At 44.5% G+C, this 25,563-nt stretch overlaps 1 protein-coding gene across 3 annotated transcripts; it reads right to left on the reverse strand.

Moving 5' to 3' along the window:
• Positions 1 to 8,821: 8,821 nt before the first annotated feature.
• On the reverse strand, positions 8,822 to 25,421 carry LOC140631940 (uncharacterized). 3 transcript variants are annotated; one of them, XM_072823413.1, is made up of 5 exons: positions 25,020 to 25,421; positions 23,783 to 23,965; positions 23,316 to 23,442; positions 15,483 to 15,578; positions 8,822 to 11,893 (listed from the first exon to the last, which is right to left on the reverse strand). In XM_072823413.1, the coding sequence occupies exons 2-5, from the start codon at positions 23,816 to 23,818 to the stop codon at positions 10,293 to 10,295; spliced, it is 1,860 nt and encodes a 619-aa protein (XP_072679514.1). In that variant the 5' UTR covers positions 23,819 to 23,965; positions 25,020 to 25,421; the 3' UTR covers positions 8,822 to 10,292. The 3 variants fall into 3 exon arrangements, with proteins under 3 accessions (XP_072679514.1, XP_072679596.1, XP_072679677.1); XM_072823495.1 differs by lacking the exon at positions 23,783 to 23,965; XM_072823576.1 differs by lacking the exons at positions 23,783 to 23,965; positions 25,020 to 25,421 and adding an exon at positions 16,042 to 16,186 and having other exon boundaries at positions 23,316 to 23,427.
• Between the last annotated feature and the right edge of the window lie 142 nt (positions 25,422 to 25,563).

The following is a 25,563-nucleotide window of genomic DNA, read 5'->3' on the forward strand; positions in this document are numbered from 1 at the left end:
AAGCTGTTAGCTAGTCCTGATGGGGGGTGGGGAAGGGTGGGAGTGGGGGGAATGGGATAGTGTCTCCCCAGGCAGAAAGGCTCCAGATGCCAGACCACAGAGAAATAAAAATATATAGTTAGTACACTGTGAAATAGATAACCATCCTGGGGGGGGGAGGGGGAGTTGAGCTGAATGGTAATGGAATCTGGTTCACGTCACTTAAAAGATCAATCCGAGGGATCCCTGGGTGGCGCAGCGGTTTGGCACCTGCCTTTGGCCCAGGGCGTGATCCTGGAGACCCGGGATCGAATCCCACGTCGGGCTCCCGGCATGGAGCCTGCTTCTCCCTCTGCCTGTGTCTCTGCCTCTCTCTCTCTCTCTCTCTCTGTGTGACTATCATAAATCAATAAAAATTTGTTAAAAAAAAAAAAAGATCAATCCGGGTATTGTGTGGAAATTAAACCATAGAAGGGGCATGAAAAGGGAAGATCAATAAGGCTATTTTCCAGATGGGTGAGGATGAGGATTTAAATTAAGATTCGGACAGGGGAGGCGGTCTATCACAAATTACAAATATCGGTTGATCAAAAGAAACAAATAAATTAGTACAAAACTTATGAATATATATGTAATTATTCTGCAATATGGTTGTTATTTAGCTCTACCCATACTCCACACTGCCCCCTTCAACAATAAGATTTCTGATACTACAGTTACCTTCATAGAAATGCTTTACTACAGAGACACCATGCAGAGATCACTGTTCTGTCACAGAGCCTAGGCCAAGGGCCAAGGTGGACTGTGCAGGAAGTGTTAATTGAACAGGCTTTCATGGCTCAAATGCTACACATTCCAAAGGACTGGCCCTTGAGCAGCTCCAGGAAGACAACCTGCGTCCTTGTAGTATCTCAACTGGTTAAGAGTGACTTTATGCCTGTTACTGTTATCTGCAAGCCCCGCTGCATCAGTTTGACCAGATTTATCCAGTTTGTATGCCTGAGTCTCTGTATCTTTGCCTTCTGCGACCCCACTGAGCATCCGTGTTCAGTCATGAAGGTACTGCATGCCTCATAAGAAACCCTGGACACTGAAGCTTGTGTGGCTTTCCCTCATCGGTGATGTTTGCACATAATGTCACACATCTTTGCCAAAGACTTCAGCAAACCCTTGTACAACTGCACTGGGAAGGAACACCTGGCAGCTTGTGCTTGGTTTCCCCTGGACTTTTTACCCTGTGTGACCTTGACCTTGGTGACATTGACCTGTGTCCCTGTGCTGTACCAGACAGTGTGAATGTAAAAGCAGTTCTGAGTCGAGCGAATCCGCCTAGCACACCATCAAGCAGGAAGGTGGTTTAAGGGAGCAAAGAACCCTATGTGTACATGATTATGATCTAGATGGGTGTTCCGGTCAAGGTTCCCTGATGAAATGCCATTTGAAATTATATGGGAGGGATGAATGTGCCCTAAATGTGCAGCAGGCAGAGGGAAAAAGGCCATAGCAGGTGCAAAAACGAAGGAAAGGGAAGCAGGAAGTGGAGACCAGAGTCTTGCAAGAGAAAAGGTAGTAAATTAGGCACATCTCACCCCAGTAAGGCTTTATGGATGGGCCATGTGAAGGATTTGGTTTTTCTCCCCAGAGTGAAGGGAAGTCATGAAACATTTCGGGGAAAAGGCTGGGGGTGAGCCCTACACGACCAAGTCTGAGCCCTATCTCTGGCCTCCGGGTGGAGAATCAACTTGAGGATAAAAGTGGAAGGTAAAGCAGAAGCTGAGGTGTTAGATGATGTCTGGATGGACCAGGGAGATGGCAGTGGATGCATGGCAGCAAGGTCACAGTGGGAAAACACCTGTTTGACACAGAAATAGAAGCAGAATAAATGGACTTTTAAAAGTCATCCAGCAGCTAAGAACAAGCCAGGAAGTATGTCCAGGCAGTCTGACGAGGGGCCCCATGCTCTTAATGCTCCACTGCTACAAGAAAGGCAAAAAGAGCTGCCTATTTACTATTTAGTTCAAACCATTCAACTGTGAGACGTGTAACCTATCTGTAAGATTACAGGTCGTTGACCCTCAGAACTCAAGGATGACATCACTGAGCATTCCTGATGCATCCCTGCATGCCACAACTGAGACAGGAAAGACTGTCCGTGGGCCAGGGTGTGAGGAGAGGGAGCTGCAGATTCCCAGAGGCCAGACTCCCACAGGTTTCCTGCATCATGTCTCTGTGGAGGGCCCTCTCAGCTGGAGCCCAATGCTTCCACTCCCTCCCAGTCACACTGAAGGATCCATCAACTTGATGATGCCTGCAACACACTAATCTCAAGTAATACACATATTTGGTATTGTTTGTTAAAGTCAGAGGTGGCGTATGAGCAGCAGGAACAAAGAAATGAGATTATTGCTGACATGTACTATAGAAAACACATCACATCAATCTGGCCTATTTTTATAAAGGTAATAAATGGGTATACTTGGAAGCCAGGCCACTTGAGGCCATATATACACACACATACATGTAACATACATCTCAGGTATATACATATGTATGTGTGTATATAGTCATTAGTGGTGTGTATACACACAATCAGCATTTGTAAGAAATAAAGTCCTTTCTCACCAGATTTCCCTGTACCTTGTGTTCACTAATTTAAATCCTGGCTTGTTTCTAAGTTCAACTGTGTCTGTTTTTTTGGTTTTGGTGCATTATGCTCATAAGCCTCCAAATATACGACTCTTAACTTGGTGCTGTAAGAACTGCCTTTCTGTTGTTACAGAAATTTAATCAGCTTTTTTTTTTTAAGATTTTATTTATTTATTCATGAGAGACATACAGAGAGGCAGAGACACAGGCAAAGGGAGAAGCAGGCTCCATGCAGGGAGCCTGATGTGGGACTTGATCCAGGGTCTCCAGGATCACGCCCTGGGCTGCAGGTGGCACTAAACCACTGCGCCACCGGGGCTGCCCAGCTTTTCTTTTTTAAACCATTTCAGTCTGTATAAGGAAGGAACACTGCAGGTCAGAGAACAACTCTCCTCTGAGTTTGTAAGGTTTGCCCTTGGCTGAGGCTTGAGAACTTAGGTATCAGTAGGTTTCCCAGTAGCCAGGACAGGAGTATCTCAGTGTGCCCAAGTTTCTGGGGTAAACAATGTTGTTTACATTGAATGCCTGCCATCCCTTTGGAAATCTAGAGCTTGTTACATGATAGGAGAGCCCCACCCCTAGAAAAAACCTGGGTACTGAGTGTCGTATGAGCTCCCCTAGAAGAGTTTTTAAATCCTGGTCGTAATTCTTTTTTTTTTTTTTCCCCTGGTCGTAACTCCTTGATGGAACTCAAATTAAGCCTGTCCTGTGTGACTTCCCTGAGACAGGACTCTGGATGCTTGTCTCATGTCCTCTGGCCTTCCTCAGTCCTTGTATCTCATCCCTTGGCTGTGTTTGCTTTCTCTCTTTTTGCTATAATAAGTCATAGCTATGGAGTCTGATAAAATGTCAAGTCCTATGAGTCTTCCTAGTAAATCACTGCAACTGGGGATGATCTTGAGGATTCCTGACACAAGCATTCACTGGGATTTCTAAAAATTTACTAATATGGCCATACAGGCCTGTGCAGATTCTCTTTGAGGTCAACAGGTCATGTACTGTGCCAACTATACAAACAGCTTTGTGTGAACAGTCTGTGAGAGACCCAAACATTACGATAAAATAAAAAACACCCTGTGCTGTGTCACCATCGTTAAGTCACACATACTGAATCTACAAGGGGAGGGGGGGCAGAGGTAAAATGAACACCACAGTGAGACAATGGCTAGAAGTGGGGATGATCAAAAATGGGTGCAAAGTGTCCGACTTGGGCAACAAGACAGAAGACGGTGACATTCACTGAGATTTTGAGCACCTCAAACAACACTAAAAACCAAATGCATGCCTCTACCTCACTGCCACCTCAAGCCCTCCTCTGTACTTTCTGCACAGTTGTAACAGATTATGCAGCTGTTAAAAGAGTTTGATTTATCCAACGTATAGGGATAGTCAAGATATACTGGCAAATGAGAAAAATAATTTGCAGACAAATGACAGCACTCTATTCTGTTTTGAAGGAGTGCATAGACCTGCCCTGGGAGAGGCAGTAAAGTGATAAGGACATGGATTCTGCAGCCTGTCTACCTGACCTCCAATCCCAAATCCCACACTTCCTAATCAACTATGAAACCTTCGACACACGCTTTTCACTTCTTTGCGCCTTAGTTTTCTGATCTGTAAGATAGGGATAACATAATCTGCCACATAGAATTATCACAAAAATTAAAAGAATTAATGTATATAAAGGTGTAGAGCATTCAAAACAATGAGGGAAACATAATAACATACCATATCTGCTTGCTCCCATGATTATTAGGAGTGCATCCTCAAGGTGATGACTGTGACCACATGACACATGCCTACAGGCTCAGTATGTAAGAATACTAACAAGGCGTGGAAGGATGACCAGAGAGAAACAGTCAACCTGGAGACAAGGATTTGGGGAACTCTGTATTTCACTGAGCATAAAATGCCTCAAGGAGGGAATTAACTCAGTCATGGAACACCTTACAAGTGAGAGAGCAAGGGTGACAGATTCTGAGCAGCACAACTGTTTAGCAATAGATGGAAGACGGTGCAGACCCTCTGAAGTAGGGCAGGAGCTCACAGAAACCAGGAAAGTCTCTCAAGTCAAAGTGGTGGGCAGCAGTAAAAAGGTCCAATCAGAGTGTGTGTGTTGGGTGGAGGGGAGTGGGGGGGACAAGAGGGAACTTTGTGAGACTTGCTTAAGTCCAGTGACAGTGGTGGAGACCATGGTTTAGTCGTCAGTGGGGTGAAGGGACATGAGAAGGTGGGGACAGACAGTGGACAGAACAGTTACACAGGGTGTGTCTAGGAGAGAGAAGGGCAGAGCTCACTGGGCATGTGGGGCAGAAAGCACCTGGGGTGACACTAGAGACCAGTACACAAGTATAGATTAAGAGGATTAAGAAGGAAAAGTTAAAGACCAAGCAGTGAGGTTATAAAATAGGTCCTAAAAAAATCAGAGATTGGAGATATGTGTCCAACGGCAACGAGCAAGAGTGACCCTTGAAGACCTCCTCTGGGACTGTAACAAGGCTTAGAGACCTGGGGAATTTTACACACAATTTCCCATGGAGACTAAAACCCTGAATAATCTGCAGTTTTCAGTTTTAAGATCAGTTTTAGAAATATTTGTGGATAACAGGATCTTCATTTCTCCAGATATGTTAGGACTTCTATTCCAACATCAAGATAAACCACTAGAGAATCACAACTTTGGACTACACAGTATAGCCTGTTTTTTAAGAGTCCTTCTTTGGAATTATATACTAGATACTAGACAAGGAAATAGAAAATGTAAAAAAGAATTAAGTAGAAATTAAACTGAGAAAAAAACTGGGGTGCCTCAATCAGTTAAGTGTCTGCCTTTGGTTCAGATTATGATCCCAGAGTCCTGAGATCGGGCCCCATGTTGGGCTCCTTGCTCAGGAAGAGCATCTACTTCTCCTTCTGCCCTGCCCCTCCCCTCACTCATGTGCTTGCACTCTCTCAAATTAAAAAAAACAAAAAAAACCCCTAAAAAAACCTTACTAGAAAGCCAAAAGCACAACACATAAAACTGATGAAATCTATAGATAAAAACACCGTAAAAGTCCTTGACAGAAAGGATGCACTACAGACAGGGTAACAATGGTGAATAGCAGTAGATTTCTCATCTGAAACCAGGAGGACAGAGGGAGGTAACATGTTTCTCTTCTACTATAAGAACTGTAAACCCCAAGTCTTTTATCCCACAAAAAACATCCTTCAGGGATGAAAGGGACATAGAAACCTTTTTAGATAAAGGAAAACAAAGTCCTTTGTCAACAGCAGACCTACCTCAGAAGAAAGGGTACAGGAAATTTGCAGGGAAATGTTAACAGAAGGCCTGGGTCTTCAGGAAGGGAGAAAGAACGGAATGGTTAATAATAGAGGTAAACAGACCATACACTTCATGAATTTTGTAGAAAATCTTTTGACAGGTGGGGCACAAATTATAACATCCAACATAGTGCTCCATGTATAAAGAGAAAATACTTAGAATAATTAAAAATGGAAAATGTTAAGGAATCTAATGGAATTAAGGTTTCTATACATCAAAGTGCTAAAATGCTGATATTAGACTGTGATAAGTTATGTATAATACTTAGAATATAAAAATTAAGACAACATTCAAAAATGTTATAGATACATCAAATGGAAATCTAAAAAATGCTGAAGTAACCTACAGGAGAGCAAAATAACAAACACAAAACAGAAAAGCAAAATAACAAAAACAACCAGAAAACAAGACGTACAATATAAAGGGAACACAAAAAACAAATTTCATGTAACTTACCAATTAAAAGATAGAAGAATGGATTAAAAAGTAAAGTATGACCCAACTATATGCTGTTATAAGAAACTACTTCAAATATAATGATACAGATAAAGTTGAAAATTATAAAGATATAAACCATGCAAAATATTAATCAAAACATGCAGTAGGGACCATATTAATCACTCAAAGTATGCTTCAAAGGCAAGAAAATGAACAGGTACAAAAAGGATATTACTTAATGAAAGGGTTAACATACCAATATTAAATGTGAACCATTTAGTGCACCAAACAACAGAGCTTTAAAATACCCAAAACAGGGATCCCTGGGTGGCTCGGTGGTTTAGTGCCTGCCTTTGGCCCAGGGCGCGATCCTGGAGACCCAGGATCAAGTCCCGCATCAGGCTCCCAGCATGGAGCCTGCATCTCCCTCTGCCTGTGTCTCTGCCTCTCTCTCTCTATCATGAATAAATAAAATCTTAAAAAAAAATAAAATAAAATACCCGAAATAGAAAATGATAGAATTCAAAAGATGAACAGTTATACTTCAGGACAGCTATACATCAGAACTTCATCATCCCTCTCTTTGGAATTGACAAAAATACTAAACAGTTTAGGTCAGTAAGGTTATAGAAAATTTGACTACTACCAAGAGGACTGTCCAGACTGTGAAGGCTGAGAAACTGGGGCCGTTGGGTTTAATATTATACTTTGTCAGCCATCTCAGACCAAGAACTGAACACCATCCCTGTTACAGGAAGAAACCACTCCCCCACTCTAGACAAGCCACCGGCTCATATAGGAATGTGGAACACCCAACCATCAAAGAATATAAACCCCGCCCTTTGCCCACCAAACTTGCGTACCAATTCTGACCAGAATAACAGGCTAGTTCAAACGGACCTTAGAGGGTGAATCGTAATTCAATTGGTCACCTGCTTGTGGACCGACATGACCATGTAACTTTCTGTATGTTATAATCCTCATTGGCCACTGGCCCCTATAAAACTGCTATACCTCTTAACCTCGGGTCCAAGCCCCTGGTCTGTTGTGTCGGGTATACTTGGACCCAAGCTCGAGCTTGTAAATAAACCCTCGTGCGTTTGCATCGGTGTCGGCTCCTTGGTGGTTTCTCCACAATCTTGGGCACAACACAGACATTTACAGAAACTCCACTCAATGACAGCAGAACACACATTCTTTTAGGAGGTCTTTTAGGATATTCAATAAATTAGGCTATATCTTAGGTCATAAATACTTTAACAAATTTAAACATACCAAACATAAAATAAACTAGAAATCAAAAGATAAGGAAAATACTCCAGAACACTAGAAAACTAAACAATAATCTATGAACCCATTAGAGTTTCTAAAGAAATCAAGAATCATTAGAGCTGAATAAAATGTAATGAAAATTTGCAGGATGAAGTCACAATGCTGTGAGGAAACATTATTGTACTAAATGCTTACTTTAGAATACAACCAAGGTAAAGGAGAAGATATAAAGATCAGAACAGAAATTAGTGAAATTATCAACAGCAATAGGGAACAAAAGAATAAATGAAATAAAGTGCTAGTTCTCCAAAATGATTAGTACGATTGATAAATGCCTAAGAAAATGGGCAAAAATAAAGCAAAGAGTGAACATATTTCCAAAATCAGGAATCAAATGGGATATTATAAGTACAGATACTGCTCCCATTAAAATGGTAATAAGGAAATATTTCAAACAAGTTTATTAACTAAACAGAAAATTTAGATGGAACAATTCTGGACAGCCCCGGTGGCTCAGCGGTTTAGCGCCGCCTTTGGCCCGGGTTGTGATCCTGGAGACCCAGGATCGAGGCCTGTGTCGGGCTCCCTGCATGGAGCCTGCTTCTCCCTCTGCCTGTATCTCTGCCTCTCTCTCTCTCTTTCTCTGTGTGTGTGTCTGTCATGAAGAAAGAAAGAAAGAAAGAAAGAAAGAAAGAAAGAAAGAAAGAAAGAAAGAAAGAAAGAAAGAGAGAGAGAGAGAGAGAGAGAGAGAGAGAGAAAGAAAGAAAGAAAGAAAGAAAGAAAGAAAGAAAGAAAGAAAGAAAGAAAGAAAGAAAGAAAGAACGAACAATTCCTCGAACAGGACAAAGTTCAAACTATCAAATGTATCCAACATCAAAATTATTCTGAATTCAAGAAATTAGAAGGACGCCTGTGTGGCACAGTGGTTGAGCGTCTGCCTTCAGCTCGGGGCATGATCCCAGGGGTCCAGGATCGAGTCTGCATCGGGCTCCCCGTGAGGTGCCTGCTTCTCCCTCTGCCTATGTCTCTGCCTCTCACGAATAAATAAACAAAATCTTAAAAAAAAAAAAAAAAAAAAAAGAAATTAGAGGAAAACTTCCTCAACAAAATACAATCAAATGGAATGTTTTAATATCTGATATGCAAAAAAAATTCATACACTTCAACCAAATGGGATTTATTCCAAGGATGCAAGGCTGGTTCAATATTTAAAACTAGTCAATATAATACATTATATCAACAGGCTATAGAAATCAGATGATCACATCAATTGATGGAGGCAAAGTATTTGACAACATCTAACACTCATTCATAATAACAAAAATCTCAGCAAATTAAGAATAGATGGAAATTTTCTAAACTTGATAAGAAAACTTTGGATAAAAATACTTCAACTAACATCATATCTACCTAATGAAAACCTGAACATTTTCCTCCTAATATGAGGGATCAGTCAAGGGCATTCTTTCTTATTACTCCTATTCAACATCATGTTGGAAGGCCCACTAGTGCAGTAAGAAAAGAAAGTAACATAATACAGATAGGAAGGAAAAAAAAGTAAGACTCTTATGCAGCTGACATATCTTTGCAGAAAAGCCTGAGGATTCTACCCAAAGAAATGGCTACAAATAATGTGAGTTCAGTATGGTTGCAGGATGCCAAAATATCACTCCAAAAAACAATTATCTTTCTGTGTACTACTAAAGACCATATGGAAAAATAAGTGTAAAAATCAACACCATCACTCAAAACAAAAACAAAAAAACCAAAAAACCCTAGATAGAACTCTTAACAAAAATGTACAGGCTCTGTATGCTAAAAATTATAAAACAGTAGTGAAATATCAAGAATTACTTAAATAACTGAAGTGTATATCATTTTTCAGTGTTCATGATGCTGCTTTTCAACAAATAGATCTACAGATTTCAACCAATTCCTATAAAAATGCAAGATTTTTTGCATCCTACGATTTATAAGAGAAGTCAAAGGAACTACAGAAAACTAAATCAATTTAAATAAGAATAAAGAGAGAGGAATCACTTTACCCAATTTTGAGATTTACCATATAGCTACAGAAATTAAATAAATTGGATCAAAAACAATTCTGGAAAAGTCTGTTTCATGTTTAAAACCATATAAAGAACAGTTTGTTTTCTGAATATGTAAGCTTTAAAGTCTTAACTAATGCAATAAAATGTGCTGTTTTTATATGTATACTTATCATTTTAATACCTGTCTGCAACTGTCTAACTCTTCTGACACTGGACAGCAATGAATGTATATACATGACACATACAGGGTGGTCAAGGCTCACTGCCTCTGAAACATCCCCTGACCCCAAGTAAACTAAAGAATCCATGACAAAGTGCTATAAGCTTGACAGAGAAGTCTCAAAAGTTTTTCATTTCATTTGCTGTTCTATATCTCCACCTTCTTTTAACAAAAATTCCTGAGGTATTACTGCAGTGTAAACTAAGGAGAAACATGTAGCTGAAGGTTTTACTCCGTGCACAATAAACGCTGCTCTCTCCCTCACAAATGAATTCTCAGATGTACAGTAAGGCTCTGGGCTGGGTCAACCTCTAAAATGCATCTCTACAGGACTACTGATGGTCTGGGATGGAAGATCTTCTCAAAGTGAAGATACTTGGGAGGTTTCTCTTTGGTATGTCCGATCAGATGCTGTAGTTGATGTTTTCTCTGGCAAAAGGTTCTCCTCAGTGGTTACATTCAAGAAGTCCTTCCCCAAAAGCAGTTCTCGTAGGGTGACTGAGGATTGCCCACTGGTGAAGGCTCTTTCCACTTCCGTTGCACTGACAGGCTTTCTCCCAGTATGAATCCTCTGATGCTGAGTGAGGGAGGAGCTGCGACTAAAGGCTTTTCCACACTCACTGCACTTATAGGGCTTCTCCCCAGTGTGGATAATAGCATGTCGAATGAGGTTTGTGCTCCAGCAGAAGGATTTCCCACATTCCATGCACTCGTAGGGCTTCTCTCCACTGTGAATCCGCTGGTGCCTTGTGAGCCCTGAGCGGCGGTTGAAGGCCTTTCCACACTCTGAGCACTCAAAGGGCTTCTCCCCAGTGTGGATGCTAAAGTGTCGAATGAGGTCTTTTCTAGTGCTAAAGGCTTTCCCACACTCTTTGCACTCAAAGGGTTTTTCTCCAGTGTGGGCCCTTTTATGCAGGATGAAAGTAGAGCAGTGGGTGAAGGCCCTTCCACATTCAGTGCACACAAAAGGCTTCTCCCCAGTGTGAATTCTCTGATGCCTCTTGAGGTAGGACCTGTGGTTGAAGGCTTTCCCACACTCTAGGCACTCAAAGGGCTTCTCCCCAGTGTGGATGACATAGTGGTGAATGAGGGCTGCACTCTCACAGAAGGCTTTCCCACACTCACTGCATTCATAGGGCTTCTCTCCGGTGTGAGTCTGCTGGTGCCACACAAGGTATGACTTATGTTTGAAGACCTTGCCACACTCAAAACATTCATAGGGATTCTCGGCACTGTGGATGATGTGATGTCGAAGGAATCCTGGCCTATGTCGAAAGACTTGCCCACATTCTTTGCACACAAAGGATTTCTCTCCACTGTGTCTCCTCTTATGCAAGACAAAATTGGAGCGGTGGGTGAAGGCCTTTCCACATTCATTACACTTATAAGGCTTCTCTCCACTGTGAATCCGCTGGTGTTGTGTAAGGTAGGACTTGCGGTTGAAGGCCTTCCCACACTCCATGCACTCGTAGGGCCTCTCCCCTGTGTGGATCATGTGGTGCTGGAGGAGGTGAGTGCTCTTAATAAATGTTTTCCCACACTCAGTGCATTCATAGGGCTTTACTCCAGAGTGAATCTTTTCATGTCCGGCAAGAAGGTGCTTCTTATTAAAAGTTTTCCCACATTCATTGCACTTAAACGTATTTTCCTCTTCCTGAATCATGGAATCTTTACCTGATCCACATGAGTCATGGTTATGGACAGTACATACACCATCAGCTATCCCTAAACCATCATGTTCAGGGCTTGTTTTCTCAGGGAGCTTCTCCCTCTGGGGTTCTAACCCTGGTCTCAAGTGTCCTTCCTGCATTTCTGATGGGCCACCCTGATCGTTGGTTTGGCTCAGCTGGAAGTTCCCTGGGTCTCCCTGTTTTAGTTCCTGGAATAAGGGCCCCTCAGGGGACTTATTCAGGGCTGGTTCACAAGTGGTAAGTTCTATGGTCTTGGGTTTTCCCTTGTCACCTGAAAGAAACCCAATACACAAAATGGCCTGTTAGTTATGACAACATAGAAAAAAAAAACCCAAAATCAGCATTTCAGTGAGAAAAATATAGGTGAAAATAGTGCCTGTCTCTGTTATGTATTATTACCTCTGAATCTAAGGATTCCAATTTCTTTTTATGCCCTGAACCTTGGACTGCTGATACCATGAAAGGGAGACCCAGGAGAAGCTAGGTGATAGGACAAGGGGTCTGAAGTGGAGACACCACTACATTTCCACACTGGATGCAGCTGGAAAGACTAACAATAATGCTGTATGTTTTACTTCCTGTTGGCAAGGATACTGCTATAAGAACAGTAGGAAAGGGCCTAATGTAGCCCTGATAGAAGAGAGAAAGTAATCCAAGATTAATTCTCCCCTAAAAGAAGTTTGGTCTTTGTTCCAGCTCTAAGGAAGTAACTTCTATACCCTGCATACTTCCAGAGTGATAGATATATCATCTTTGTTATTTACGGTGGGCATGTAGGAATATATCTGATAATTCATGACAACACATAACTCATCATGGCTATACAGTTTATATTAAAGAAGATGATTCAGAGTAAGGTCTGGCCACATCAGAAAAACCAACTGTATAATTAGAAAGTTGGGGCTTTGAGCCACGAGATATCACCTGCACCTCTAGAAAGGAAAAAAAGGGTTAGAGACAGAGTCCCATTGGCAATGATTCAATCAGTCACGCTTATGCAATGAAAGCTCAGTAAGTCTGGATACTGAGGCTCTGGCCAATTTCCTGGGTTGGTAATATCCATGCACTTATTGTCACACATGGATGCCAGCCAGCAGGTAACAAGTCACCAAAGACATGGGAATCTTCTATTTGGAATACTTCTGGCCCCTCTTCTAAGTTGTACCTTTGTCTGTAACAAACATGATTGAGAGTATATACTTTAATAGACTTTAAGAAGTTTTTTGAGTTTTTCCACCTGAGAGTAGTTTTGGGAAATCTCTGAAATTTCAGTGGTTTTGGATGACCTGGGCAGACCTGACAGTCTTTGGAGTTCTGTGTTCTTAGCCTTGAGCTTGCCTGGCTAACTGTGTAGAAAGTTATCAAAGAGTTTTCCAATAGGAGGTGCCCATGATGTGACGACTTCCACTGGTATAAAAGGAACTGCTACAAAAGACAAAGTACAAAGGGCAGAGTAGCCTAAGGAGACAGAATGTACAAAGGGACTGACCACATGAAGAGGATACTAATAAGGATTCAGGAATGGGTAGGAGAGAAGGGAACAGAATTCCTAAGGTTCTGATGGGAGTGACAGTGAGACCTCCCAGGACAAGGCTCATAAGCAGGAGGTGAGCAGGACTGGACTAGACATAATGAGTCTGGTTTGCCTGAGGAGCACACTGATGAAAAAACTCACAAAATACACATGATCTAGACAAGAAAATGAGAATACTATACTTAAAGACATCAAAGAAGAACTCTATCAATGAAGAATTTAATGTGGCAGATAGGGGAGTTGGAGAAAAGTGAGCTGAAAAGTATAAACTTCTAGTTACACTCCAGTACTAGGAATGTAATATAAAACACAAGAAACACAAGCTAACATTGCTGTTATGATGTGCAAGAGAGTGAAGAGAGTAAATCATTACAGTTCTCACAAGACCAATTTTTTCCTTTTTAATTTTAGACCTACATAAGCACCTGTTTTTACAACTGAAAGAAATTAGATTTTCACTTTTATGAAAAACGACAAAAAACAAAAATAATGCTCAGCATTATTATTATTATCTGTTTTGCAGCAAGTTGTTAGAGGCAGCATGCACCAGGGGCAGCTCTTTCACCAAAACTACACTCAACATCAAGCCACCACAGACTTGAACTGTGTGAGCATCTGAACTTTCATCTCAATTTATTTTGTGAATATGTTAGCAAGATGGTGAAAGGTATCAGAAAACTCTAAGAAAAATTATTTAGAGTCCACGAATGGTCAGAACATTTTCCATATAAATTAATGGTAATTTCTCCTAACATTAATGCGATTTCCGCTAATGAGAAGTTTAACAGGAATGCTCTACTTTCTCATAGTGGGGAAACCTGCATGTATGTCAATCATTACTCAACAAAACAAAAGTTTAAAAACTATTAGCATAAAATAAACACCAGTATCTTTTTGTTTGTTTTTAAATATTCATTCATTCATTCATTCATTCATTCATTTATGAATGAGAGAAACAGGAAGAGACACAGGCAGAGGGAGAAGCAGGCTCCATGCAGGAGGCTGATGCAGGCTTTGATCCTGGGACTCTAGGATTGTGCCCTGGGCCAAAGCAGGAGCTAAACCTCTGAGCCACCCAGGAATCCCCTCAAGAGTATCTTTTTGATGTTGGGGATAAAGCAAGATTTTTATACAAGACAAAATCATTATTTATATAAGAAATGGCATAAATTACACTGAAATAAGACCTCTATTCAATAAAACGTACTTTAAAGGAGTGAAAAAACAATATTGAAAAGTAGAAAATTATATCTGCAGCACCTATTAACTGATGAGGTAAGTATAAGGAAGATACAAAAAAAATCCCTACAATCAAGAGCATGCGGGTTGAGTGGAGAAAGGATGAAGTTACATTACACAAGAAATAAGAGTATAGGGATCCCTGGGTGGCGCAGCGGTTTAGTGCCTGCCTTTGGCTCAGGGCGCGATCCTGGAGACCCGGGATCGAATCCCACATCGGGCTCCCGGTGCATGGAACCTACTTCTCCTTCTGCCTATGTCTCTGCCTCTCTCTCTCTCTCTCTCTGTGACAATCATAAATAAATAAAAATTAAAAAAAAAAAAAAAAAAAAAAAAAAGAAGAGTATAAATGAAGAAAACATTTTCCTGAAAAGGTGTGCTCTAGACTCTGGTTAAGGGACTGGCCAGGGCCAGGAGCAAGACCCCTCCCGCTAGATGGAAGGGGAAGCTGCAGACACGAGAGCCCGAATGAGGGTGGTGGGGTGGAGGATCAAGCAATAGAGGTGGCGGACTGTGCTTTCAACATAAAGACCTGCTGACACCTTAGGGGTCATATACGGAGACATCCACGACTGGGTCAGCATCTGGGACAAAGTCTGAGCACCTGGGCTAGCTCATGCAGGACACGGAGCTGACTAGAGGCACCAAGCAGATGCAGAGACAGGTTATGAGACTAGCAGCATCTCCCAGAGAGAAGATGGGAGCGTGGGTCGAGTATGGGGATGGCTCTGATGGAGGTAGTGCAACTGATGCATTCAGGAGATGTACAGGATGTGAAACGGACAGGATCTGGGGAATGGCTGGATGAGGGACTGAGGGAGGTGGAGGTGTAAGGAATTCTCTGAGGCTGTATCCAGCCTCTAACCTGCTTGAGTGGCAGGACCATTCACTGAAACTTGGAAGGTGGAAGGAACAACCAACATTATGGTCCCTTAGTGGGCACACTGACTCTGGGTTAAAGGGCTCCATGGCTTCCAAACCACCAAAGAGGCCAGAACAGGAAGCTTCCCCAGGGGACCAGGGCTGGTGGTCTCCTCCCAGTCTCCAGCCTGCAGGGTCTCCCATCTGCCCACATCTTGGCTCCTACCTGGATAGGTGCTTTGACACAGGTCCTTCTTCACCATCCATAGCTCCTGCCCGTGCTTCAGCTGGTAGAGCAGCTCAGGTCTAGGAACAGGACACCCTGTTCACAGACAAAGAAAGACGACACTAGGATTTTTGTGAAAAAGAAATAAAACCTCTCAATCTAGTCTGGGATTTCAGAATGTGGATATGACCCGGGAATGAAGCTACCCCCATCCACACAAACAAAATACTAACCTATCACCTGGAAACAGGCACAAAGTCCAGTGTTGGGATTCAAAGACTTTAGACAGTAGTGCTGGCTGTGTAGACAGCACCTATTCCCTCTGACTGCCAGCACACAGAATCCCAGGGAATATGACCCCCTCCCCTCCCAGAAAATATTTTCTAATTAACCCAGGTAAGTGAGTCTCAAACCATGTGTGCGTCAACATCTCCTGCGATGTCGGGTTCATGTCCAACTGAAAGGAAATTTCTGGTGAGGCCTGGATATCGGTAGATTTTAAAACCTCCCCAGATGATTCTGGCGTTAAAGGAAGGTTGACAAACCAGTCTCTACCAACCTGCAAGTGGCATAACTCAATCACCAACAGTTAGAGGTGTGCAACTTTAGAAAGCTTTATTCCAGGATGGCTGAGTAAGGGGATCTGCTGCTCCTGTAGTCTGTCAGCATCCCAGGACTTTTGTGAGGGAACCTGCCTATAAGATCTAGAACACAGAGAGGAAGTAAAGAAACCCACAGCTGGGTTATCACCCACCATTGTGAGATAATAAATTTCCTTCAGGATGAAGACTGAGCTGCTCTGTCACATGTAGCCAAACACAGATGCAGGGGAAGACGACACAGCACTCTGTAAGGAGTCAAGGGTAGAGGCACCAGGACCCACAGAAGGCTGCTCTGGAAGATCCTGAACCACAGCCCAAGATTATCAGTTGTCACTGAGCAAATCTCGCTCACATCTGCTACCCACTCAGGACAGGGTCTGGTGATAAGGCAGTGGAAAGGGAGTAAGCTCTCCCTTCAGCCATCAGGAGTCATGCTCCCTGTGATATAAGGGACCTACTGCCAACAGAGTATGGGGCACCCGCCTCAGACACCATGGCACAACAGGCTTAAATTGCTTCGAGGACAAATCTCCCATTCGTCACTTACCTAACTGTTGTAGTCTGACTCTCAATCCAGCAAGGAATAAAAGACCCCATTCGTGGAGACCCGGGGTTCAATATAAAATGGAGGGAAAAACGTTATGGAATATCTTGTTCCTGCTCCCTCTTAAGATACCTCAGGATGTTTCCAGGCTTTACAACCCCTGGCCAATGAGTTTGGGGACTCCTGACTGCTGCTGCCCACTGGCATGTCACGCGTCTCCTCCTTAAAACCAAACTGACACAATCAGGATACTGATGCCACCACCACCGCTGCCCTAGAGGTAAGCTCCAGCCCCTGGGACTGCCAGAAGCTTATCAGGTAAATATCCAAAGAAAAGAAAAATGACCAGAGACAAGAGAGGTGACAAAAACAATTATGCTGTAGACCAGGGCCCATCTCAGGGAGGCTGCTGCCCAGAGGCCCCAGGACCTCCCCCACTCCTCTCACCAGCAGGAGACAAAGTCAGTATGGGGCTTCAGGAAGCTAAAGCCCCAAGAGAAAAAGGAGGGGGGTCTACTTTAGAACTTATGTACCAAAGAAATACCGGGTCTAGAAAATATAATACTCATTCTAAACTATTTAATGACTTAAAAATAGTAATAAAAACAAACTCCTAGAAAGAGAGGAAAAAATAAAAGAGAACTAAGTAAGACATAGAACTAAAACACTGTCTATAAAAACATGAGAGACTCCTCTAACTCTGGGAAACGAACAAGGGGTAGTGGAAGGGGACATGGGCGGGGGGGATGGGGTGACTGGGTGATGGGCACTGAGGGGGGCACTTGACGGGATGAGCACTGAGTGCTATACTGTATGTTGGCAAATCTAACTCCAATAAAAAAATATACAAAAAATAAATAAAATAAAACGCTGTCTATAATTTGACCCAATGGGAAATGCAAAATTTATATATTAAAAACATATATGATAAATTACATATAATAACTATGTACAGCATAACAAAACTTATATTCCAAAAAAAATTGTATCACCAAAACAAAACACGGCACTGACAGACTTTTCTGACTCCACAATACAGGTTCTGAATTAACTTCAGAATTTGCTAAATTGTACCAACTGACAAAACTTCATAAATTTAATCAAAACTGGGGCTCAAATCATAGTTATACCTGGAGATTCCGCTAAATTTAAATATTGCTCTGCCCAAACTGAAAAAGTAGCTAAATACAGGGGAAAAATAGGTATGTCTCACTCTAACTATAGACTCACCTATACTTCCACTACTCAGAGTACCACTGTCCTAAAATACCCCACTTTGGGCAAGGATGCTCTGACACAATTAAGTAAATTTTTGGTGCTTAATTGGACTCGGTACAATGGGACCCACAAAAAGCAGTTAAGATAGTGAAAGGCCCAATGGAAGCTGGAAAAGAGACTCCAGAGAGTAACACTTCACATAAAAGCTAATCAAAAAAGGAATGACTGCCACACTACTTCTCCGTTTGACAGCCTAGTTGTGTCTGTTATTAACCCCGGGGCCAATAAAAGCACTTCACAGTGGGTTCCAACAATCTTAACAGGGTGGCCCATCCAGGAGGGCTCCTGCTGCACTGAGTGTGCCTGCCCCTAGGTGTCATTACTATGTGCTCACACATGGAGAAAGGGCCTGTAGGGAGGTAATTAACATTAAATGAGGTCACGGGGATGTGGCCCCAATCTGGTAGGACTGGTGACCTTAAAAGCCAGAGGAAAGGCCATGTGAGGACACAGCACAAAGGTGGCAGCCAGGAAGAGATCATCATCTGTCTGCCAGCACCTTGGGTCTGAGACTTCCAGTCTCCAGAATGACGTGAAAATAAAGCTGTTGTTTAAGCAGCCAGAGCTGGTTCACACAATCCACACACCCAATACCCCATATGAATAAATCAATAACATTATCCAGTCAACAACCCGGTGATTGTTCTGGGCTTACAGATCTGGCTGACCCTGTTCTGTTCAGCACCTGTTTGGACAACTTCTCAGCCAGCCAGCCTCTACCCCGAAGGTGAACACTTCTTCCCCAGGCTGCCCTGTGAGCGTGGCTCCACAGCTCTGCCGCTGCACATGATCTCTGCAGACAAGATCTTCACTGCACCTACCTTCCTCCAGTAGCACAGCTATGACGGCACATCGATGACAACCGTGTCTGAGGAAATTCATTCCACACATTCATTACGGACACACAAATCCAACATCTCTAATACTAATATTAGAGATAGTTTAGTTTCAGCTAATACTACACTTAGTATTATTTGGGGGCTCGTTTATAAAGTTTATCTCACTGGTACTGTTAGTTACAAATCAGTCCACCTTAAATGGGGTTCTTGCCAACAAAGACTAAGGTCTACTCAAAATATTGTTAACAGCACGAGCTCAGCACAGCTACTGAGGACTCTGTAAGACAGAACGGAACCCAATCTGGGCCCTCTGGCAGAACTCCACTTGTAGGAGGTGGCAGCTTCTCCCATCCTCTGTCCCTTGCCAGATGCTTTGGTGTTGGAGAGGGCCAGCCCTCCTCCAGGCCCTTTGGCTACCTGGAAAGCCCTCTGAGTTTAACAGAGAGAACAGTTACAGGAGTTCATGAACCAGAAGAAGGATGCCACTATCCATCACACATGATAGAGACCAATGGAATGCTGCTGCTTTCTATCTCTTAGCCAGAATGTTCTAAATAAAAAATGGATCTAAGAAACATTACTGGGCCAAACTTCGGGGGGGCGGGGTATCTTAGCACTGATGAACAAATGGTCCCATCTCCAAATTCATTATAAACTGTTGAGCCACTGCCTAAAAATGGTCTCCTTTGGGGTAAAGAACTCTTAAGACTCTCTTGTCTCACAGACACCCCAAACAAAAATCAAAACCACACATCTCTACACATAAAAGGGCCACAATACAAGGCACTTGTATTCCTTACTCCCTTCAGAGTTGCAGACAATACTGTAAGACACACACATTTCACTTCTCGAATTATGCAAGGCTAGGCTCTGGGAAGAGATATTCCACAGAACTTTCATGCCCCAAACATGCCTCCAAAACCTGGTTTAAGTAAAAGACATAAGGGTTGCTTCAAATAACTCCTTTCCAAATCCCAATATGACAAACCCCTAAATGGGTCTCTCTCTTGCCTTAATAAGAAGCCTCTTGGCCAACTCACACCTCACATTAACACACTGTTTCAACCAAACATGGCAAAAGCTGAGGACCCCATCAACTTGCAATGGATACCATGGTCACACAACCAGACAACATGGTCCCACACTGGCAACTCATGGTGAAGACAACTCCACCCCCTCTGGCTAAAACTTGCAACCCCAGCAGATGTCCATGGACGGCCTCTCCTAAGACGAAATTAGACACAGGACCTTTTTGCTTTCTTGCATTAGGAATTCTATTTTGTTCCTGAGGTGACTTTTAAAAAACTCCTGAGGAGGAGGGGCCAGGGAAAGCAATCATGTGATTAGAACGCTAGAAAATCTGTTCTATCGCTTAACTTCTGTGGAGGCAAGAAGGGCTGGAGAAGGAGTTCAATCATCAATGGCCAATGAGTTCATCAGTCAGGCCCATGTAAGGAGCTTTAACAAGAAGCCCCAAGTAAAGTGCTTCAGTGGGTTGCCAGATTGGTTAACGCATCAAGATGGCAGAAGAGTGACAAGCCAAGAGGCCATGGAAACTCAGTGTGCTGTTCTACATACCTTGTCCTTTGCATCTCTTGCATTTAGCCGTTTCTGAATTTAATCCTTTAAATAAACAGGGAATATGCTTTTTTTTTTTTTAAAGATTTTACTTATTTATTCATGAGAGGCACACACAGAGAGAGAGAGAGAGGCAGAGACACAGGCAGAGGGAGAAGCAGACTCCCTGCAGGGAGCCCGATGCGGAACTCGATCCCCAGACCGAGGATCATGTCCTGAGCTGAAGGCAGATGCTCAACCGCTGAGCCACTCAGGCGTCCCAGTAACAGATAATACTGAAGTGCTTTCTTGAGTTTTGTGAGCCACCCTAGCAAATTATCAACCCTGAGGAAGGGGTCATATCTCTGATTTACAGCCAGTTGATCAGGACAGGTGACAACCTGGCATCTGAAGTGGATTGTGCGGGGGTGTCTGTGGGGGTGCTGTCCTAGGAGACTGAGCCCCCAACCTGTGGGATCTGTGCTAACTCCAGGTAGTTATGTCACAACTCATGGTGTGGAAAACAAGATTTTGATATCAAGAACTGTTGCCGAGTAGAGGAAAAATATTTTTTTCTTATACATACAACTACCACACATACACAGGCATGTATGTACAGGTGTGCTCAAGCGTGTGCGTGTGTACACACACAAAATATGTACGTACGCTAAAGACATACATACAAATATGTAAAACGTACACTAGCATTAATCTCCCTGTATTGCCTGTCCCTAAGTCATCTCTACAAATTAAAATCTTAGAAGTGCAAACTCATACAGGTGGGATACTGTGGGAATTTAAATGAGTAGAGCACCAATAAGCCCAAACAGTCCTGCTTAGTCAGTGCTCAGGGTATCTCAGCTGTGCTGATGATTATGAACTGCTTTCTAACATGACCCATATTTAATTTTTCTTATTTTCTTCAAAGAAGAAATCTTGCATCAGTCCAGTAAATGGGAAACGTTGAGTCACTTCCTTTGGTAGCAGGTCACCACGAAAACTCGGCAATGGAATACAAATGTTAAGCCCCAGTGAGCGCATACTGCCCATTCAGGGCTGCAAACTCAAGGCTACTCTGTTTTAAAGGGAAAAGTACCAACCATTGGAGGGAAGGAGGAGTGAAGAAGGTTCAGCACTAAAACCAGACTTGTCATCAAAAACAATCAGAAGGCAGGAAACGATTATGTCAGGGTGTCCCTCAATGCCAGTTGATGAAGTGTTCCTACCTCTCTGAAACAAGTTTCTCAACCTGGCGTAACTATTCGGGTTACATGGGCATGATTACTTCGGTCAAGATAATGCTTTGCTAGGAAAGCAGGGAGGAAACTGTCCTGAGCATTTTAAGGATGTCTGGCAGCATTCCAGGTCTCCTCCCACTAGGTGCCTGGCACACCTCTGTCCCACCTGTGACAACACTGCCCCAGTGTCCCTGGGGGATGACATCATCCCTGGATGACAACCAGGGGCACAGAGAGTTATAATCGGGATGATGAGAGAAAGTGAGAGGGATCGGGGAGGGGCCTCTACGAGATCTGGTGGTCAGGACACAGCTGGCGAGGTGTTCATTTTACACAGAAGGGGCAACCTTGTGAGTGGCTGAAATGCCCAAGAACACCAACCAGGCAGACACAACAGCAAGCAGAGGCCAGAGGCTGGTCCGTGTGTGGGGAAATCACTAGACACCCAGCATGGCCAGGGCAGAGTGAGCCCAGGGAAAACACTGAAGGTGAGTGATGAGGTCAGCAGAAGACAGAGGGGCCTCTTTATTCTTAAACATTTTGTTACGAAATACTAACCTATCCAACTTTCCTAATCTTGCTCTTTCTCTTCTCACTGACAGACGTAATTCTATTTCTCCCAAAATAGGCAGGTCTCATCCTAAGCTCTGGAATTACAGCCCTCCTTTCCCTCCAACTGAAGGGCCTTGTGGTGATTATCTTCAAGCAGAGAAGCATCTAAGCTGGTGTTTCTCAACTATGGCACTCTGGATTCTGCAGCGGGGACAATTCTTCAGTGAGGGGGCTGTCTTGTCCATCCAAGGATATGTGTGGCACCTTTGGACTCTAACCACTAGATGCCAATACCACCTACACTCCAGGCAGGACAACCCAAAGTGGCTGCAAACATTGCCAAATGTGTCCTGGGGGCAAAACTGCCAAGTGCTGGGAAGCAGTACTCTACCTTCTCTCTTGCAGTGGCAGAGGACCTTGGCCCTGGAAACAAGTGACAATGACGAAGGCACACGAACACAAAGAAGCACCATAACCGAGATCATGTTGTTTAGAATAATACCTGTTGGCACTGAAGGCAAAGGCCTTCTGGAGGCCTGCCTGACTCACTCTCTTCTAGGAGAATATCCCATCACTCACAGCCCTGCTAAGGACACTTGAGCCAATCAGGCTCACACAGTCAGCTCCCTCTCTGGAATGTGAAATAAGAACCTCAGACGGAGGCCAGTGTGTACCAAGCACTGGGGTGGGAGGTCCTGACAAGTACCGGCTCGGGCGGCCATCCCTGTCTCAAGGACACCCCACACAGCCCAGCAGCAGACAGAGAAAGAGAACATAAGCATGCAAAGATGCAGAAACGAGGAATCTGGGGGCCAGTCCTGGCACAACCTGATGAGGCAGAAAAAACCTTTCTGTGTACAGTACTGTGAGCAGAGAGAGCCAGAGAGAGAAGCCAGGACAAGAGACCAGAAGCCAGGACCTAATCATGGTGGTTCCTAGTTCCTCTATCAGCCCCTCAGAGGGCCCAGCTGGAATCCTGGCTTTGGCTTCTGCCAACAGCCCCCTTTCCTCCCATTACTTTCTAGGAGCCAAAGAAGAACCATTTCTTGCCCAAAGAGACACAGGAGAGCAGGCACAAAGAGATAAGTCTAGAAAATGACTGAAGCTGCAGGCAGGAGGCAGGGGAAGGCTCCAGAGGCCTTCTTGACCAGCCAGGCCTGGAGCCACAGGGTGCTCTGACAAGGAGGTGGCAGGACCCCCATGGAGGAGTCGGGAGGACTTACCCAGAGACACCAGGAGTCCACAGTTTTCCAGCATCACCTCCTGGTACAGGGTCCTCTGGGCCGGGTCCAGCTGCCCCCACTCCTCCTGGGTAAATATCACGGCCACATCATCAAAGGTCACAGATACCTGGAAAGTCAAACAGAGGTAGCAGCATTGGCCTGGGGGCTGTTGGCTGGGATCACAGCTCCTCTCTACATCCCTGGTAAAGATGCAGAGTGATCAAGGCTCGAATCACCGAGTACCTCCTGAGGGCCAAACTCTGTGCAGGGCTCAAGGGGGAGGTGGGCAATGCTCTGGATGTAATATAGGAACGTATGGGAGGAGCCTCCTCCCTGGGAGCCACTGGAAGGCCACACAACACAATGGAAATGACGCGAGGACTGGGAGATGCAGACAGCAAGGGCTCTAGGACATCAGAGGAGTGAGTGAATAATGATAGTAACGGTATCAGTAACAACAGCAGTACCTGAGCCTCAGTGGTCCTGCTAGCTGCCTGCCCCATGCTGAGGGTTTCACATCCTGGTTACAGGGACTACAAGTTCTCAGTTCTTAAGTCAGTCTCCTGTGGCTTGCATCCAAACTCTTGAAACCCGACTCTGCCAGGTGTGTTACCTTGAAGACATCACTTCATTTCTCTGAGCCTCAGTTTCTGGATCAATACAATAATAGTTCCCACTTCACCAATAACAGTTGTGAGATTTAGACAAAAAATACCAGTGCTCTGCGTGTTCTGGGATTTTCATTGTTTCTTCCACAGCCTGTGAGGTAAACATTTCATCACCTCCATACTAGTCAATGATAGGCTAAGGGTGCTCCACCAATTCACCCAAAGTCTTGCATCTTACAAACCAGAGGTGAGATTTAGATTAGCACAAATTAGCACAGACTTAGAGTAATCGAGGTACTCCTCCAAAATCAGAGTGATTAAAGTAAGGAGTTTATAAAGTTTCTACCCTAGTTTCTGTTGTTAAAAACATTTCCATCTACCCCCAAGATATTTGTGAACATGGACAGAGGAGCATCAGCCTCATCACTCTCCTCACAGGTAAGGCATCTGAGGGGGTGGCAGCTCCTTGGGTAAATGGCGGCAGTGATGCCCTCTGGGTCTCCCAAGCTAAGGGGAGGTGCCACAATGAACCACTGGCATCTTTTTCCTTCCTGAGCTCTGACACCACTTCCCCCTGAAGCCAGGATACCTCAGGGAGGGGGAGCACAAAAGGCTACATATAACACGGGAGTTGACCACAAAGTTTGTTGGCTAAGGGTGAGTGGAGCCTCCTGCAAACTACCCGCAGGATCTCGCCCTTCCAACGGGGCTCCGCTGCTGAGAGGACCCAGAGCAACTTCTCAGCCCTCCCAGACCTCTAAACAACCACCGAAGTCTGCCTCTGTCCATGCACTTCTCTGTGTCTGCAAAGCTGTCCCCCCTGACGCCCAAGGTCGCCCGCTGGAGGTCAGGTGGAATAGCGTCGCGGTGAATTCACTGTAAGAACGACAGAAGAATCATTCATTCCCACAACTTACTGAGCAATCAGAGACCAACCCCCTCACAGACGTGGAGGTCGGTCAGGTGGCACGCCAGCCCCGCACGCCACAACACACGACTGCGGAGACGCGTCGCGGGAAGTCTGGACGCCAGGCCCCTGCAGGCCGGCCTCCGCCCTCGCAGAGCAGCAGCAACCCTGAAACCGACGTCCACTTACCTGGGCCTGGCCGGTCGGCGGCACCGCCATCGCGGGCCCTGGGGTCAAGCGCCGGGGTCGCTGCTAGCCCCACCTCTGCTCCGCGTGCCCCGGAGACTTGGCGACTGGTGGCAGTCCAGCGGCAGCGCCCCCGAGGTAACAGGCACCGCGACTCGGGGCGCCGCCCGTGGCAACCGCGGGGATGAGGGCGCTGCAGAGGCCGTGGCCTGGCGAGCGGCCGGGGAGAGGCACCCCCGCTACACAGGGTCACGAAGCCTACAGAACGCGAAGGCGAGTCCTAGCCTTCTTGCCGGCTCGCTACCCACGAAAGGCCGAAGAAGCGGTACCTGCCCAGTCCTCAGCAAGTCAAGGCCGTCCCAGTGCTATCGGCTGAGGGAAATGGCCGCGGCAGGGAAACACTCGGAAGTCCCGCCCACGTGCGCGGAAGGAAACACTCCTGCCCGGGGCTGTCTTGGCCTGCGCCGCCTCAGGTGCCTTCTGGGTAATGTGGTTTCCCTCCTCTGTAACTCACAGCGCAAGGCGGGTCTTCAGGGGGAGTCTTCCT

Source organism: Canis lupus, chromosome 1 (genome assembly GCF_048164855.1).
Source record: "Canis lupus baileyi chromosome 1, mCanLup2.hap1, whole genome shotgun sequence".
Classification (NCBI taxonomy): domain Eukaryota; kingdom Metazoa; phylum Chordata; class Mammalia; order Carnivora; family Canidae; genus Canis; species Canis lupus.

Coding starts and splice junctions, on each gene's coding strand:
- LOC140631940 (XM_072823413.1), bottom strand. CDS start 23,818: ATGGGGCAGGCAGCTAGCAGGACCACTGAGGCTCAG. Junction 23,443..23,782: donor GCAGGACCACTGAGGCTCAG/GTACTGCTGTTG, acceptor TTGACTTTCCAG/GTATCTGTGACCTTTGATGA. Junction 15,579..23,315: donor TGGACTCCTGGTGTCTCTGG/GTAAGTCCTCCC, acceptor GTCTGTGAACAG/GGTGTCCTGTTCCTAGACCT.